The 18,381-nt window shown below is 44.1% G+C and overlaps 1 protein-coding gene across 1 annotated transcript in view; it reads left to right on the top strand.

The window, feature by feature from the left end:
- Positions 1-18,381, top strand: part of nipbla (NIPBL cohesin loading factor a) — a gene marked incomplete at its 5' end in the record, with an annotated part of 30,305 nt that continues 11,924 nt past the window's right edge. The window contains 13 exon segments of the mRNA XM_029717995.1: positions 1-136; positions 10,556-10,699; positions 10,851-10,937; positions 11,077-11,303; positions 13,374-13,476; positions 13,906-14,004; positions 14,210-14,356; positions 14,663-14,797; positions 15,598-15,696; positions 15,853-15,906; positions 16,041-16,149; positions 16,508-16,638; positions 18,069-18,209. Coding sequence (XP_029573855.1) covers positions 1-136; positions 10,556-10,699; positions 10,851-10,937; positions 11,077-11,303; positions 13,374-13,476; positions 13,906-14,004; positions 14,210-14,356; positions 14,663-14,797; positions 15,598-15,696; positions 15,853-15,906; positions 16,041-16,149; positions 16,508-16,638; positions 18,069-18,209 — 1,612 coding nt within the window.

Raw genomic sequence — 18,381 nt, 5'->3', positions numbered from 1 at the left:
GTGTGGCAGTAAGCAGGGCAGCGAGGAGGACTACAGGCCTCTGTTTGAGAACTTTGTCCAGGACCTGCTCTCCACGGTTAACAAGCCAGAGTGGCCCGCTGCCGAGCTACTGTTGAGCCTGTTAGGCAGACTGCTGGTGAGTCTTGGCTGGCTGCCTGTCTGTTAACTCAAAATGACACAACGACAAGGTTCCAGTTTAACAACGTTAACTCCACCGTATTCGCGCAATCCATGGTTGCCATTGCAGTCAGGCCAGGTTCATCTACAACGAGACTCTTGCGCAGGCGCACTAATAAGAGTGATGGCACCGTAATAACAGAGATATAGTGATACTTAAAACATGAACTTAACAATCTCCCACTTTACTTTAAAGACAAATTAAACATCAGCAAAATATTTTAAGGTCCCAAGTATTATTTAAATGACCCATTACAGATGGGTTGTGTGACAGTATTTATTTGTATTTCTCAAGCTACCCGAGAGAGTTTGTCAATAATAGCCACGGAGGTTTATATCCCCCCTCGAGCCGATACCACGACGGCCCTCAAAGAACTTCACTGGACTTTATGCACACTGGAAACCACATCCCGAGGCTGCATTTATTGTAGCTGAGGATTTTAACAAAGCAAGTTTGAGGAAAACATATTGATTGTTGTAATCGCGCTGCTAAAACCCTCGACCATTGCTACACTACCTTCCAGAATGCATATAAGGCCCTCTCCCGCCCTCCAGTCGGCAAATCGGACCATGATTCCATCTTGCTCCTCCCCTCCTATAGGCAGAAACTCAAACAGGAAGCACCTGTGGTAAGGACTATTCAATGCTGGTCTGACCAATCGGAATCCACAATTCAAGATGGTTTTGATCACACAGACTGGGATATGTTCAGAGTTACTTCAGAAAATAATATCGACACATATATACCAATACGGTGAATGAGTTTATCAGGAAGTGCATAGGTGGTGATGTACCCACTGTGACTATTAAAACCTAACCCAACCAGAAACCGTGGATAGATGGGAGCATTTGCGCAAAACTGAAAGCGCGAACCACCGCATTTAACCAGGGCTAGAAGACTGGGAATATGGAAGAATGCAAACAGTAGTTATTCACTCCGCAAAGCAATCAAGCAGGCTAAACGTCGGTATAGGGACAAAGTTGAGTCCCAGTTCAACGGCTCAGACACGAGGCATATGTGGCAGGGTCTACAGACAATCATGGATTAGAAAAGGAAAACCAGCCACGTCGCGAACACCGTCTTGCTTCCGGACAGGTTCAACTCCTTCGCTCGCTTTGAGGATAATACAGAGTCACTGACGCTGTCTGCTATCAAGGACTGGGCTCTCCTCCGTGGCCGACGTGAGTAAGACATTTAAGCGTGTTAACCCTCGCAAGGCTGCCGGTCCAGATGGTATCCCTAGCCGTGTCCTCAGAGCATGCGCAGACCAACTGGCTGGTGTGTTCACAGATATATTCAATCCCTCCCTATCCCAGTCTGCTGTTCCCACATGCTTCAAGATGTCCACCATTGTTCCTGTACCTAAGAAAGCAAAGGTAACTGAACTAAATGACTATCGGCCCGTAGCACTCACCTCTGTCATCATGAAGTGCTTTGAGAGATGAGTCAAGGATCATATCACCTCCACCTTACCTGCCACCCTAGACCCACTTCAATTTGCTTACCGCCCCAATAGATCGCCACCATACTGCCCTGTCCCATCTGGACAAGAGGCATACCTATGTAAGAATGCTGTTCATTGACTATAGCTCAGCATTCAACACCATAGTTCCCTCCAAGCTCATCATCAAGCTCGAGGCCCTGGGTCTGAACCCCGTCCTGTGCAACTGGGTCCTGGACTTCCTGACGGGTCGCCCCCAGGTGGTGAAGGTAGGAAAACACCACCACTTCACTGATCCTCAACACTGGGGCCCCACAAGGGTTCACGCTCAGCCCCCTCCTTTACTCCCTGTTTACCCATGACTGCGTGGCCAAGCACACCTCAATCATCAAGTTTGCAGACGACTCAACAGTGGTAGGCTTGTTTACCAACAACAACAGGACAGCCTACAAGGAGGAGGTGAGGCTCTGGGAGTGTGGGGTCAGGAAAATAACCTCTCACTCAATGTCAGCAAAACAAAAGAGATGATCGTGGCCAGCAGAGGGAGCATCCCCCATCCACATAGATGGGGCCGCAGTGGAAAGCTTCAAGTTCCTCGGAGTACACTTCACTGACAAACTGAAATGGTCCACACAGACAGTGTGGTGAAGGCGCAGCAGCGCCTCTTCAACCTCTGGAGGCTCTTCAACCTCGGGAGGCTAAAGAAATTTTGCTTAACACCTAAAACCCTCACAAACTTTTACAGATGCACAATTGAGAGCATCCTGTCGGGCTGTATCGCCACCTGGTACAGCAACTGCACCGCCCACAACCGCAAAGCTCTCCAGAGGGTGGTGCGGTCTGCCCAACGCATTACCGAGGGCAAACTTCCCACCCTCCAGGACATCTACAGCACCTGATGTCACAGGAAGGTCAAAAAGATCATCAAGGACATTAACCACCAGAGCCACTGCCTGTTCACCCCGCTATCATCCAGAAGGCGAGGTCAGTACAGGTACATCAAAGCTGGGACCAAGAGACTGAAAAACGGCTTCTATCTCAAGGCCATCAGACAGTTAAACAGCCATCACTAGCACATCAGAGGCAGCTGCCTATAGACATAGATTAGGAATCACTGGGCACTTTTAGAAATGGATCACTAGCCACTTTATTAATGTTTCTGTATCTGACATTACTCATCTCATATGTATAAACTGCACTCCACACTATTCTACGGTTCCTTTGTTCTTAGCTTCAGGCGGAGGTCGGATGTGAATGTCCCTTGACAGCTCTGTTCCCCGCAAAAATTTAGATTTGATGTCAATGGATGACGTTTCAATTTTTTTCTGGCAGATCACTGTCAGCAGCAATCTAAGTGACTGAGGTGAATGTCGGGTGAATTTTTGGGGAGTTATTTAGCAGCCAGCTCCTCTCAACCTCTAGTTACTAGATGTGGTTTTAGGAGTTGTTTAGCAGCCAGCTCCTCTCACATTTTTGGCCAATGTCGTTGACTTCCTCAAACACTCAATTTTTCCTCCAATTACTGAGCTCATCTAGTTTAGCTGAGTCAAATGACATGTCCTTTGTTTCAAGTACATCATCATTTTGAATGTCATTCTGTTTTTCGCAATTTTCCATTGGTTCAATTCTGAGATCTACAAGTGTCAGGTCAGCTGACCCTGTTGTACCAGGAAGTGTAGCTGGTTCAGCGTACTGCAAGTTGTACCAGTTCTTGTTTTCCTTTAGCTTTTTCTGCTCGGCCAATGACGGTTGTTGTATGTGGAATACCACTTTCTCTGTCCATGTATTTAACAGTTTGTCCAGTTTTCAGATTGGAACAACCATGTTGTCTTAACACATGTGGCTGTTGTTGAATGTTTTCCTCATTTGAACGCTCAACAGTATTACCTGTGTCATGGCTGAAGGTCTCTGCTCCATTTCCTGTGTCAGTTTCAGTGTTCATATCCTTGGATGTGACATCTGGTAGGTTTGTCTCTGTTAATGTGTCCTTTTTGTCATTTTCATTAGGAGACTGATTCTCACCAACAGTTCCGCCATCTTGTTGATCATCATTTACTTTCCTCAATCTTGAGTTATGCACCCTGATAATGGTGCCTCACATATCACCACACCATCTTGGCCAATGACTACTCCCGGGTCCTTTTCCACTCTTGACAGTCAAACTCGTTTGTAGTACACTTTGTTTCCAGGCTCGCACTTCTCATCGGTGGGTTGAAGCTGTTTACGCAGAGCCCTGCGAATTCTCTCTGAACACTGTGCTTCAGTGAATGCTTTTCATGCTGCATGTAGTGCTGAAAGGTGCTGTCCCACCCACATGCACTCACACTGGTCACTTCCAGTGCTGGTGGCTTGTCAACCAGTACAGAGGGAAGATTAGGGTTCTGCCTGAAAACTACTTGCTATGGGCTGTAGCCATGAACATTGTGCATCGAGGTTTTTGCCATCAAAGCCCAATCGAGGGCTGCTTTCCAGTCACATCCATTATCTTGCTTCACTTTCAGCATAATCTCTGTGAGTGTTTGATTATGTCTCGCCAGAAGTCCATTGCTTCATGGACTGTATGCAGCAGTTGTCTTTACTTCCATATTGAATTTCTCAGACATTTCTCTTATTTCATTATTATTATTGAATCTCCTCCTTTGTCACGATACAATTTCTGGGGCGAGCCATGCACACTTATCCAGGACTGAAGTTAAGTGCTTGATGATTTCACTGAGTTTCTTTTGTATTCACAATGCTTCCAGCACTGAAACGTGTGAAGTGGTGGATTATGTGAAGATGCCACACACTTGGTCCTAGCTCATGTGGCTCTACAGCCACTGTTTCATTGTGCTTGGAAGCCAGTTGCAAAGCAACAGCTGGTCTGGGCTTAGGTTTGCTGTATTTCTGACATGTCTCACAACTGTTAACCATTTGCCGTAGAATGGAAGTACTCTCATTACTCCCAGAACGGCTGAGTGATTTTGTGAAGTATGTCAACTGTAGCATGTCCAAACTGTTTGAAGTTAATATTTTTTTACCCCTTTGTATTCATGTTCTCTGTCCGTCAGAATCTCATTTTTACATGGACTCTGATGTCTTTGTCTAAAATGTTTACACCGTAGTGGCCTGAGGTAGTAAGTTCAAGGGTCACTGGTTGTTTAAACATCACTGCCTTGTCATTTTTTATGTCTAGTACAGCCCCTGCCTTCTTGAGGGAAGCTTTGCTTAATAGTAGGGTTGCAAAGGGTTGGAAACTTTCTGGTAAATTTCTGCAATTTTTCAAGGGGAAGTTAAGCCTGGGAATTTTGCTTAAATTCATCAAAAAGTTACCTTTTATAACAGTGAACCTTTTTTTGTGGGATACACATGGCAATTCTAGGTCTTGTGGCATATTTTGGTTAAACTATCCCCAATTGAATGGAATCGCAACCCTCTGCATGCACAGTGCATTCTTCCATCACATGTACAGCTGATTCTCAAGATCTTGCACACCAATGAGATGCTTTTGAGCTCACACTACTACACTGTCTGAGCCAAAGACTACATGCTTTCTATTAAGTTTCTATTACAATACTGGTTGGAGTGAATATATTTTATGACATACATGATTTTTTTGTTAACTAGTAAATAGTAGCCTACAGCAAAGTCTGTTCAAATCATTTCGTAACAATTTCTGTTAGTTAGTTTTTGCTAGCATGTGGGGTTTAGCTTGCTTGAGCCTGCTAACTGAGGAGTGTTAATTCACCTGTTTCCATACATGTTTCATTTTAAAACATTTATCTTACAAAGGAGTTGTTTAGTTGTAACTATTTATCTGTACATGGAATTTTTTTATATTTTTCTTTTACTCATTTTCTTCTAATCCGAGCTGTGTATGCAACTGGTTTACCTCTGATGCTCACAGGCAATGTGTATTGAAAGATATTTCTGAATGTTTTTCGCCCAGCATACACCCTTCCAACCAGACATGCTTTATCTACTCATTTGCTGTATGCATAGTTTGAGTTCAAGTGAAGGTCAAGCAAATCATAGAGAAAGCAGACTCTATTACAATCATCTCTGATGGGTGGTCGAATGTTCGTGGGCAAGGAATAATTAACTACATCTCCACCCCTCAACCAGTATTCTGCAAGAGCACAGACACAAGGGACAACAGACACACTGGTCTCTACATTGCAGATGAGCTGAAGGCAGTCATCAATGACCTTGGACCACAGAAGGTATTTGCACTGGTGACAGAAAAAGCTGAGAACATGAAGGCTGCTTGGTCTAAAGTGGAGGAGTCCTACCCTTACATCACACCCATTGGCTGTGCTGCTCATCCATTGAATTTACTCCTCAAGGACATCATGGCACTGAAAACAATGTATAATCTCTACAAGAGAGCCAAGGAAATTGTTAGGTATGTGAAGGGTCATCAAGTTATAGCAGCAATCTACCTGACCAAGCAAAGTGAGAAGAATAAGAGCACCACATTGAAGCTGCCCAGCAACACCCATTGGGGTGGTGTTGTCATCATGTTTGACAGTCTCCTGGAGGGGAAGGAGTCCAAGAAATGGCCATATCACAGTCTTCCGATATGGACAGCCCCATCAAGAGGATCCTCCTGGATGATGTATTTTGGGAGAGAGTGGTAAGCAGCCTGAAATTCCTGAAATCTATAGCAGTAGCCATTGCACGGATTGAGGGAGACAATACCATCCTGTCTGATGTTCAGACTCTGCTTGCAGATGTAAGAGGAGAAATCCGTACTGCCCTGCCAACTTCACTGTTGCTCCAAGCAGAGGAAACATCAGTTCTGAAATACATCAAAAAGCATGAAGACTTCTGCCTGAAGCCCATACATGCCGCAGCGTACATGTTGGACCCCAAGTATGCTGGCAAGAGCATCCTGTCTGGTGCAGAGATCAACAAGGCCTATGGTGTCATCACTATCGTGCCTCGCCACCTTGGCCTGGATGAGGGCAAGGTTCTTGGCAGTCTGGCGAAGTACACTTCCAAGCAAGGGCTTTGGGATGGAGATGCAATATGGCAGTCGTGCCAACATATCTCATCAGCCACCTGGTGGAAGGGACTTTGTGGATCTGAGGCTGATTCCCCTGTTGTCTCCATCATCCTCCAAATCCCACCAACATCAGCCGCAACATCAGAGCGCAACTGGTCCTTGTTTGGGAACACACACACCAAAGCACACAACAGGCTGACCAATACAAGGGTTGAAAAACTGGTGGCCATCCAGGCAAATTTGAGGCTTTTTGAACCTGGCAACGAGCCATCCTCAACAAGGTTGGAAAGTGACAGTGAAGATGAGGCCTCAGTCTGATGTTCAAGAGGTGGACATTGAGGACGTCCAAGGAGAAGACCAAAGCTTTAGTTTCTAGACTATCATTTTACATTTTTGGGAGATGCGATGGATCATTGGGGATCATTCAATGTTCCCTTTTATTCAGTGAAATCATCCTATGTGAAGTCAACTCGTTTAATTATATTCAAATTTGTAAAAAATAAAAAAAATAAAAAATATTGGAAGGATTTAATTTGCAATCATGTCTACTTATAAGGTAAAAGGTTTATGTTTCTGTCTCCATATCATAAGGTAAATATATCCAATGCAAAAAAACATCTACATTAATGCCATGATTGGGAGCCCCATACGGCGGCACACAATTGGCCCAGCGTCATCCGGGTTTGGCCGGTGTAGGCCGTCAATTTATTTACAATGTTCTTAACGGACTTGCCTAGTTAAATTAAAAAACATCAACAGCATTCTCCCAGATACCCTCGGCCCACTCCAATTTGCATACCGCCCCAACAGATCCACAGATGATGCAGTCTCTATTGCACTCCACACTGCCCTTTCCCACCTGGACAAAAGGAACACCTATGTGAGAATGCTTTTCATTGACAACAGCTCAGCGTTCAACACCATAGTACCCTCAAAGCTCATCAATAAGCTGAAGACCCTGGGACTAAACACCTCCCTTCGCAACTGGATCCTGGACTTCCTGACGGGCTGCCCCCAGGTGGTGAAGGTAGGTAACAACACATCCGCCACGCTGATCCTCAACACAGGGGCCCCTCAGGGATGCATGCTCAGTCCCCTCCTGTACTCCCTGTTCACTCATGACTGCACGGCCATGCACGACTCCAACACCATCAATACATTTGCCGATGACACAACAGTGGTAGGCCTGATCAACGATGAGAGCCTATAGGGAGGTCAGAGACCTGGCCGTGTGGTGCCAGGGCAACAACCTCTTCCTCAACGTGATCAAGTCAAAGGAGCTTGTGGACTACAGGAAAAAGATGACCGAGCACATTCTCATCGACGGGGCTGCAGTGGAGCAGGTTGAGAGCTTCAAGTTCCTTGGTGTCCACATTGCCAACAAACTAACATGGTCCAAGCATACCAAGACAGTCATGAAGAGGGCACGACAAAACCTATTCCCCCTCAGGAGACTGAAAATATTTGGCATGGGTCCTCAGATTCTCAAAAGGTTCTACAGCTGCACCATCGAGAGCATCCTGACTGGTTGCATAACTGCCTGGTGTGGCAACTGCTCGGCCTCTGACCGCAAGGCACTACAGAGGGTAGTGCGTACGGCCCAGTACATCACTGGGGCCAAGCTTCCTGCCATCCAGGACCTCTATATCAGGCGGTGTCAGAGGAAGGCCCTGAAAGTGGTCAAAGACTCCAGCCACCCTAGTCATAGACTGTTCTCTCTGCTACCACACGGCAAGCGGTATCGGAGCGACAAGTCTAGGTCCAAGAGGCTTCTAAACAGCTTCTACCCCCAAGCCATAGACTCCTGACTATTTGCAGTGCCCCCCTCATCCCCTCTTTACACCACTGCTACTCTCTGTTGTCATATATGTATAGTCACTTTAATAACTCTACCTACATGTACATCTTACCTCAAATAACCGGTGCCCCCGCACATTGACTCTGTATCGGTACCCCCCCTGTATATAGTCTCGCTATTGTTATTTTACTGCTGCTCTTTAATTACTTGTTACTTTTATCTCTTATTCTTATCTGTTTTTTGGTGGGTAACTACATTGTTGGTTTAGGGGCTCGTAAGGAAGCATTTCACTGTAAGGTCTACACCTTTTGTATTCGGCGCATGTGACTAATAACATTTGAAATGGTTTTGGTATTAATATTAATTAGAAATATATTTCCGTTAATTCCCATATTCCCGTTAATTCCCACGGAAAGTTTCCACCTGAATATTCCCCAAAATGTGCAACCCTACTTACTATTAAGGGGATATCTCTAGGGACCCCCTCTGTTTCAATGTCACACTTAGTCTGACACATTGTTGCTGGTATCTTGACTCTCTTGGTAGAATGGATGATTCTCCCATCTCCAAATTTGAAAGCTCTGTTGCTTGGTGTGTCAATCATATTTTGTACGTCTTTCATATTTAGTTAAGTGACATAGCTGTCAAGCCATTTTGCACCACAAACTGTGTTTTACATGCAGTATCAATCACAGCAGATCCTAACGATTCAACTATAAAGATCTCAGTATCGGAAGCAGATTGGTTTGAAAACAGTGTAATGTTACACTGCTTTCTCTGTTTACATTTTTCTCTGTTAGTTTAACTTGTTCATGTTTTATGAGGACAGTCTTCAACACAATAGTAAGTGCTTTGACAAATGGCACATTTTGATCTCCTTCCATATCTGTCCAGTGGATTTGTGCCGGGCAATGGTGCCCTCGTCTGGTTGACTTGAATGACTTTTTGGCGCCTTTTCTCTGCTGCTCAGTGTAATATGCTGCGTCACTCACTTGCATTCCATCTGTTATCGGCGCGACAGACGTCTTTTCACCAGAAATTATTTTTAGTGCCCGACTAAATTGACGCAAAAGTCAGCACAGTACAAGCAGTCAAAGCCAGCTGTTTCTCCCTACCATCCAGACAGGCGGTATCTAGCAACTTGAAAGCTAACACTGCATCCGGAAGAACCATCTCGTACTTGAGCATCCTATTGTACATCTGTTCGAAATCAATTAGGTTGTCCGTCAACGCAACCGAAATGTCTGTCGTAACACTGTCAAAAGTTTGAGTATGTCTCATAGGCACCGTCTTTCTCTTCTTTAAAACACACTGAATCCAGTGTTCTAATCAAAGTTCTCATACCGTTATCCTTGTTCCAATCCTCAATGGATATTTCCAGTGCTGTATCTCGCTCTTCCTTCGAGCGATAATACCACCACAATACTGCTTGCCTTTTAATGTCCAGATTACTAACCATTGTTCAGATTCCAAGTTCATTTTTCCAACTTTTTTAGGACCTCTTCTCGTCGAAGCGAGGTGCCACATTGGTAGCAGAGGATGGTTAATAACTACAATGTTAATTCAAAATGACACAACGACAAGGTTCCAGTTTAACAACGTTAACTCCACCGTATTCGCGCAATCCATGGTTGCCATTGCAGTCAGGCCAGGTTCATCTACAACGAGACTCTTGCACAGGCGCACTAATAAGAGTGATGGCACCGTAATAACAGAGATATAGTGATACTTAAAACATTAACTTTACATCTACCATAGGGCATTCCATATTTACAATGTTGCAGAAGCCTATTTGTTGGTCTTGGAGTATTCGCTCTACTTTCCCTGTCAAAAGGTGGTGTATCCACCGCAGTAACCACAAACGCAGTAATACTACTATACTAGTCCAACTGTCTACTGTTCTGCTTGGTGCATCTACCTCATCAGAGTCTAGGCCTGACCCACCACCTCTCTCTCCCTCCCTCCATCCCTTCCGCTCCTCTCCCCCTCCCTCTGTACCCTTCTCTCTCTCTCGCTCTCTCCCCCTCCCTCTCTGTACCCTTCTCTCTCTCCCTCTCTGTACCCTTCTCTCTCTCTCTCTCTCCCTCCCTCTCTGTACTCTTCTTTCTCTCTCTCTCCCTCCCTCTCTGTACCCTTCTCACTCACTCACAGGTGCACCAGTTTAGTAACAAGCAGACGGAGATGACCCTGAGGGTTGCCTCCCTGGACTATCTAGGCACGGTGGCCGCTCGCCTGCGCAAAGATGCCGTCACCAGCAAGATGGACCAGCGATCCATTGACCGCATCCTGAAAGAGGTAGGGAACAACATGACTGCTGTTTCTCAGATCCTACATTCAGAGGTGGACATGACTTGAAGGCAGCCAACAAAATAGGATGGCAGAGTGGGGAAGCGGGGGGGGTTAGAGGTGCAGAAGGGGTGGAACATTTTTCCTTTTCCCCACACAGACCCAAGGTGACGACGAGACCCAGCAACTGCAGAAAGCCCTTCTGGACTACATGGAGGAGAACACAGAGACTGACCCTTCACTATTGGTCAGTTTGTGTTAGACCACTGCGCTCAATCTTGTTATTTGATCAACTTTGAGATTATTTTTGGAATGAAAAGATGCTTAACAAATATTATATTAATTAGAGATTTCCTTCTACTAACTGTGTACTTTGCCTTTGCCAGTTTGCCAGGAAGTTCTACATAGCACAGTGGTTCCGCGACACCACCATAGAGACAGAGAAGACCATGAAGAGCCAGAAACGGGACCGGGAAGAGGACTCGTCGGACGGCCCTGGCCACCACGCCAAGGACATCGAGACCATTGGGGAGGTCATGCAGCGGGCCGAGGCACGCAAGAAGTTCCTCCGCAAGATCATAAAGACGGTCCCCTCCCATTTCACCACCCTGAGGTACTGCACGTTTGTGTGTCTGTCTGTCCCGAGGTGTTTGGAAATCTTTTTTTTTTTAATACAGTCAGTACTGTTGAAACTATTTCTAGTTCAATACATTTGACTATTTGTAGGTACTTTTTAAGTTAACCTGCAGTCAACTAGTGAAATATTTTAGGAGATAAATCAGATCCCGTTCTCCTGTCACATTTATCTTTCATTCAGAGTATTTGAGCGGAGTTGTGTGGTTGGAAATCCTGGTCATCGCGTGCCACGTCCTTTCCAACCCCTCCACTAACCACGCTCACAAGAAAGAAAACTGCTGCTCCATATTCACTCCATTCATTAAAATCCCAATTTAACCAACACCATCTATTGTTGTGACTACCTGGACCTACCATTTTGGTTTTCAATCCAAACCATAATGATTTGAATGAAAAGTATTTGAATAAACAACATGAAAAGATGAATGTAAGAAGCGCACATCATTTCAAATAGGCCACATGTCATATTAAACATCATATAAACAGTGTAAATAGGTCAGGAGACAGACAGGGAGCCTGAATGATTTAGGCTATATTATTTCAAGGCTATAACATACAAAGAAATACATTGTGAAGCATTTACCAGTGTGACACAATATACTGGTAGGGACATAAAGCATGCGGCATTTAAACATTTTGTTGTAGTCAATCATTATTGTCTATAAATGATGCCTATAGGCTCTGAATGAATTGTTAGAACCACGTCTGGCCAGTCGGTGTCTTCAGGCTCGTGTGACGGTTCCTGGAGAGGCGGCCAGCAGCAGAGAACATCCTCTCTACACCTGCACAGCCACTGGGGATGATAAACACCCTTCGAGCCAGGCTGCGCAGGGATGCAGAGTTGATTTATTTATTTTATAGTTTGGCCTTAAGGTTTTTAGGCAAAATAACCCAATCAAAACGGAAAGCTCCTTGAACGTGGGAATATGCCAGCCCTATTGGGCCAACATCAGTTATGGCCTGTAGTATTGATAATAGCACAAAAATGAACAAAACGTTTTAGTTGATAAATACTTTGCTACAATGACATTGCGTGCTGTGTCAGGCATGTCCTGAGCTCGTGAAGTGAGCGCTGCGGGGGAGAATGCCGACTCTCCCAGCTCTGCTCCGCTCACATACTCTGAACTACGCTAAGATTTATAATATAAACAATCACAACAGTTTAGCCAGTCACGTGTTTGTTTGTAAGTACAACAGGAGGAAGTGGAAGCAGGTGAGACCAGCTGTTTTTGTGTGGTTTAACTGGCTTGTCATCTCAGCGTAGCGCCTGTGCTGCTGTTCCATCAGAAAAGCATGCATCATAACTTTTGTGTTCATTTGCACAATGTCTGTCATTCACAAACTTGTAAATATCCAAACATGGGAGAAGGATGGCATTACGATATGAACATCTGTATTCCTGCACAACCCTAGGTCAGACCACCCAGTGAAAGTGTTAATCATTGTAATTATATAAGTATTATATTTCTACAATATTTATTCATTTATGGATAGAATTCTATTTCGATGCGACCGACGCTCCTGGTTGAACCATCTCCGTAACACAGCTGTTGTATAGCCTGATGTGAAGGATCAGCTGTCTGAGCAGCTTACTGATCACTGTACCTGTACACAGCCAATCTGTAAATAGCCCATCCAACTACCTCATCCCCATATTATTACTTACCCTCTTGCTCTATTACACCCCAGTATCTCTGCTTCCACATCATCTGCACATCTATTACTCCAGTATTAATGCTAAATTGTAATTATTTTTGCCTCTAGGGCCTATTTATTGCCTTACCCTCCCTACTCTTCTACATTTGCATACACTGTACATAAATAGAAAAAATCTTTATTTTATTTTGTGACTGTACGTTTGTTTATGTGTAACTCTGTTGTTTGTGTCGCAGTGCTTTGCTTTATCTTGGCCAGGTCGCAGTTGTAAATGAGAACTTGTTCTCAACTGGCCTACCTGGTTAACTAAAGGTGAAGTAAAGAAGGAGATGGCCCCAGTGGTTGATGTAAATACTAAATCTGTTTTCCCCAACCGGTTCTGTGTTACCAGAATGAACTCTGACACGGTGGACTACGACGACTCCTGCCTCATCGTCCGCTACTTAGCCTCCATGAGGCCGTTCGCCCAGAGCTTTGATATTTACTTAACCCAGGCAAGAAACCCACAAGCATGTTGTTTTTAGTCATCTGCTTTATTGCTTTCTGTTAATTTATTTACTTTATTCTGTGGTTTTACTGTATAGTGTTGTGATTTTAAATGTTTGATTTGAAGCTGTTAAATGAACTCGGGGCCCATAATCAAAATGCTTCTCAGAGTTGGAGTATAGATCTAGTTTCCATCAGTTTCACCTTGTAGATCATAATGAATACCATTGTATGGACAGAAGGTCGTACCTGATCACAGATCAGCTCTCCTCCTTTATGATGCTCTGTCCTGCCAGGCAGTGAGTAACAATGAGCAACACCGTGGCTTTTCTCTCACTCTCTCCCTCCATCTCCCTTTTTCTTTCTCTTCGCTCTCTCTCTCTTTCCATTACCCCCTCTCTCTCTCACTTTCCATTACCCTCTTTTTCTCTCTCTAGATCTTGCGTGTCCTGGGGGAGAGTGCAATCGCTGTCCGGACAAAAGCCATGAAATGTCTGTCTGAGGTGGTTTCTGTGGACCCTAGCATTCTTTCCAGGGTAAGAGTGTATTATGTGTGACCAGTCTTGTCCTGTGGCAGTGTGTAAGCAACATCATATGTTTTTTGCTTTGTATGTGTTCTATTTTTAAAACTTGACGGATGACATGGTGCGTTAACAGTGGACGGAATGAACAAAATACCAAAAAATATATTTTGTTGTGTGGTGTTCCCTTAACCCTGTCCTCTCCTGGCTGTGTGTGCAGTTGGACATGCAGCGCGGGGTGCATGGCCGTCTGATGGACAACTCCACCAGCGTGCGCGAGGCGGCCGTGGAGCTTCTGGGCCGCTTCGTGCTGAGCCGTCCCCAGCTCACCGAGCAGTACTACGACATGCTTATCGAGAGGATACTGGTGAGCCCCGAGCAACACACCGCAATGCACACACCACAACACACACACCACAACGCACACGTCCCAAGTGTTTGAAAAAGCAATCTCAGCTGAAGTGTTGTTGCACTGGAATCCATCAATCCATCTGAGACTTTATGGATAGTTCACCTCATGTTCATGCGCATCTGTCTTCCACTGCCACCTATTGGCTAAATAAAAGCATTGCACCCACCACTGACGCTCAGTTAAAATGTACAGCCTTTACTTTTTGAAGTTGTATACTTGAGATACGAGACGGTCAGTAAGTTTCTGCATGTTCTTCCTCAGGACACGGGCATCAGCGTGAGGAAGAGGGTGATTAAGATCCTGAGAGACATCTGTCTGGAGCAGCCCACCTTCAACAAGATTACAGAGATGTGTGTGAGGATGATCCGTCGGGTCAACGACGAGGAGGGCATTAAGGTACTGTTCTTATCATTAGGGCCCAGAGTTTTGATCCTGACCAGGAAAAACTACAGACCCTATTGTTTCTAGGCTTAAAGGTGCAATGTGTAGAAATATACATTTTTTAAGTCTAACATTTTCACGTTTGTCTAATTTCAGTTTGTGACACAACAAATGGTGTATTGTGTAGAGAATCATTATACCATCTAAACTGCTGTGCAATATTTTTTTACACAGGATATTTCTATAACCAAAACTCTCATGTGATTAATAAACTCATCTAATCTACTGTGTAGACAGCTTCTTCTCAGAATACACAACTACTCAACTTTTTCAGCTGTTTGAAGCTGATGTACATAAAGAAAAGTAAAAAGAATAAAAAAATGTACTTACGGAGGGGAAGCATAGAAATATGGCGCATAGAATGGATCTATCGCTTATCTGACTTACATTCAATGAGAATGACAGTTCTATAAGTAACATTCCTATCTGGAATCAGTCATACGCAAAACGATATAATGGATCTTTTTAACTGAGGTATTGTCCGCTAGTTGAGTAGTTGTGTATTCTGAGAAGAAGCTGTCTACACAGTAGATTAGATGAGTTTATTAATCACATGCACAGCATAAGAATGTCACTGTACCCTACGTTTAAATCTGCATCGGGGTACAGTGACATTCTTATGCTCCAACAGTGCAGGTAAAAATAAAAAGTCAATGAGACAATAATATACACACTTACCTCCTGTAAGAACGTGAAGCTTCGTTGTCTCCATGTGTGACGTATTGACTCAACTGTGATACTTGTCCCTATGACAGAAACTAGTCAACGAAACATTCCAGAAGCTGTGGTTCACCCCGACCCCGGCCCACGACAAAGACACTATGACCAGGAAGATTCTCAACATTACCGACGTGGTGAGTGCACGTCAAACGCTGTTGTCATCAAGCTAAACTCAAATCATTTGATGTATTATTTACATGGGAGTCATTTTGCAGATGTTCTGATTTATTGTCCTACACCGACTGCATCTTGGATTGTGCGATCATTAACATGCTCAATGTGTTTTGCAGGTCGCGGCATGCAAAGACACGGGCTACGATTGGTTTGAGCAACTCCTTCAAAATGTAAGTGTCTTTTAAAAATAAAAAAATCTTGTCGGAGTGCCGCCGCCTTGTCGTATTCACCAGAATGCATCTCTTTGAGTGCAGTTGGGGCTACTAACCTCCTTGTCTTTCTGCTCACTTGTCTCCTCCGTCAGCTGTTGAAAGTGGAGGAAGACGCTGCCTACAAACCGGCCCAGAAGGCTTGTGTGCAGCTCGTGGACAATCTTGTGGAGCACATCCTCAAATACGAGGAGTCTCTTACAGGTAACTTGCCTCAGTCTTGTTTTGACTTGTTTTCCCCCGCCAATTCCAGAGGACACTTTAAAAGGATAGATCACTGAAACTATCTAATCGCTCATAAACAAATCCGTCAAAAAACCATCACAGTTTTTGCTTTGTACTGAAAGTGCTCTCCATCTTGAGAACTTGATTGCTGACATGCACACTTTTTGGGTGATTGACCTCTGACATGCACACTTTGAGGGGTTGTATTAACAGTGGACTTATGAACAAAATACTAAAATCTAGTTTTTGAGTGAACTATCCCTTTAACCCAGGGCTCTCAAACTGGCGGCCCGTGAGTGGATTTCTTTAATGTAACGTGATTCTTGTCCCCTTTCAGAAAGTAAAGGGGTGAACTCAACCCGCCTGGTGTCCTGCATCACCACTCTCTTCCTGTTCAGCAAGATCCGGGCTCAGCTCATCGTCAAACACGCCATGACCATGCAACCCTACCTGACCACCAAGTGCAATGTGAGATTATCCCAAAGAGCCCTCGTGTCCCACCCCCAAAAAAAAGTCACGATGCAAAACCTATCAAATCAGAATCGCCTTTATTTGCCAAGTACATTTGCATGTAGCAAGAATTTGACCTGGTAAAATGGTGCTGACCACAACATTTTATTTATTTTATGTAACTAGGCAAGTCAGTTAAGAATAAATTCTTATTTACAATGACGGCCTACCCCGGCCAAACCCTAACCTAACCACACTGGGCCAATTGTGCGCCACCCTATGGGACGCCCAATCACGGCCGGTTGTGATACAGCCTGGAATCGAATCAGGGTCTCTAGTGACGCCTCTAGCACTGAGATGCAGTGGCTTAGACCGCTGCGCCACTTGGGAGGTAGAATAGGTCTATACAGTGTGTGTGTGTGTGTGTGTATGTATGTATGTGTGTGTGTGTGTATATATATATATATATATATATACACACACAAAATAATGAACAAGTAATGTATATACGATAGAACAATTCCACATATTGAGAGAGAACTGTGGTGTTATTGTAAAATGCACATTTCAGACCACAGTGTGAAGAAAGTCAGCTCTAGTGTTGTGATTGTATTAATTGTTGTTGTGATTGTATCACAAGCTAGGTTTTTATCCAATTGGCCACACACTTTCATGTGAATATTCTAAAATCTGCATACAAATAATATGCTAATTTCCCCACCAGAGATGTTTTTCCATCAAATTGAGTTGTTGTGGATAGAAGGCTTTGTGCGATGATGTAGGGCACATAAAAATAACCTGCGGTTAAATTCCCACGTACCGATTTTTAAATTAAAAAATACACAAGTTAAATGGGTTTCGATCACATTTTCAACTCTTCTGATGGTTTTGTCACTGAACATTTTGCGTTAAATAGTGAATGTGCCCACTGGTATTGGCACGTGCTCTCTAGCCAACAGCGTGCAGATACAGTGCAGGTATAGCCTACATGATGAGATTATTAAGAGCAAGATTATTTTTAACCAGAACAAGACCCTAGGTATTTATTGAACGGAGCATCAAGCTCATCTTTCACTTTCACCACCCTGTGAAGTTCATCATAACTTATTTCATCTGTAGTTTAATAAACTGCATGTTTTCCTGAGTCGTAGTGGGAGGACCACACAACATATCGCGTGACTCCCAAGTTTACTTTGCTATGATGGTTATTATATCAATATTTGCGCATAAAGGCGTTTCCACTGACATTTCTCGCATAATTCATTTTACTGACACGAAGATCCCACCTTGTCTAGTGTATTTTGTTTTGTCGACATTTAGAAAGTTTTACCGACATATTTGCGGTTTCCATCAGGCCTGTCGTGACTTTCTTTTCTATCTGAACATGTACTTTATGCGCATAAGAGATTGTATGGAAACCTGAGTATTAATGCTGTGTTGTTGTGCAGAACGCCAGCGACTTCATGGTGATCTGTAATGTGGCCAAGATCCTGGAGTTGGTGATACCTCTGATGGAGCACCCTTCTGAGACCTTCCTCACCACCATCGAGGAAGACCTCATGAAACTCATCATCAAATATGGCATGACGGTGCGTAGAGTGCTAGTGTTCTTGGATATAGGGTTGCAAAACTCCAGGAACTTTCTCAGAATTCCTAGCTTTTCCAGAAATATTATTTGTTGAACGATTTCTTGATTGTCTGCTTCATCTCCAACTGGGATTTCTGGGAATTTTGAAGAAATTACTTGAATGTTGGATCCCA

The sequence above is a fragment of the Salmo trutta genome, chromosome 27 (assembly GCF_901001165.1).
Source record: "Salmo trutta chromosome 27, fSalTru1.1, whole genome shotgun sequence".
Taxonomy (NCBI): Eukaryota; Metazoa; Chordata; class Actinopteri; order Salmoniformes; family Salmonidae; genus Salmo; species Salmo trutta.
This window is presented reverse-complemented; position numbering and strand designations above follow the sequence as displayed.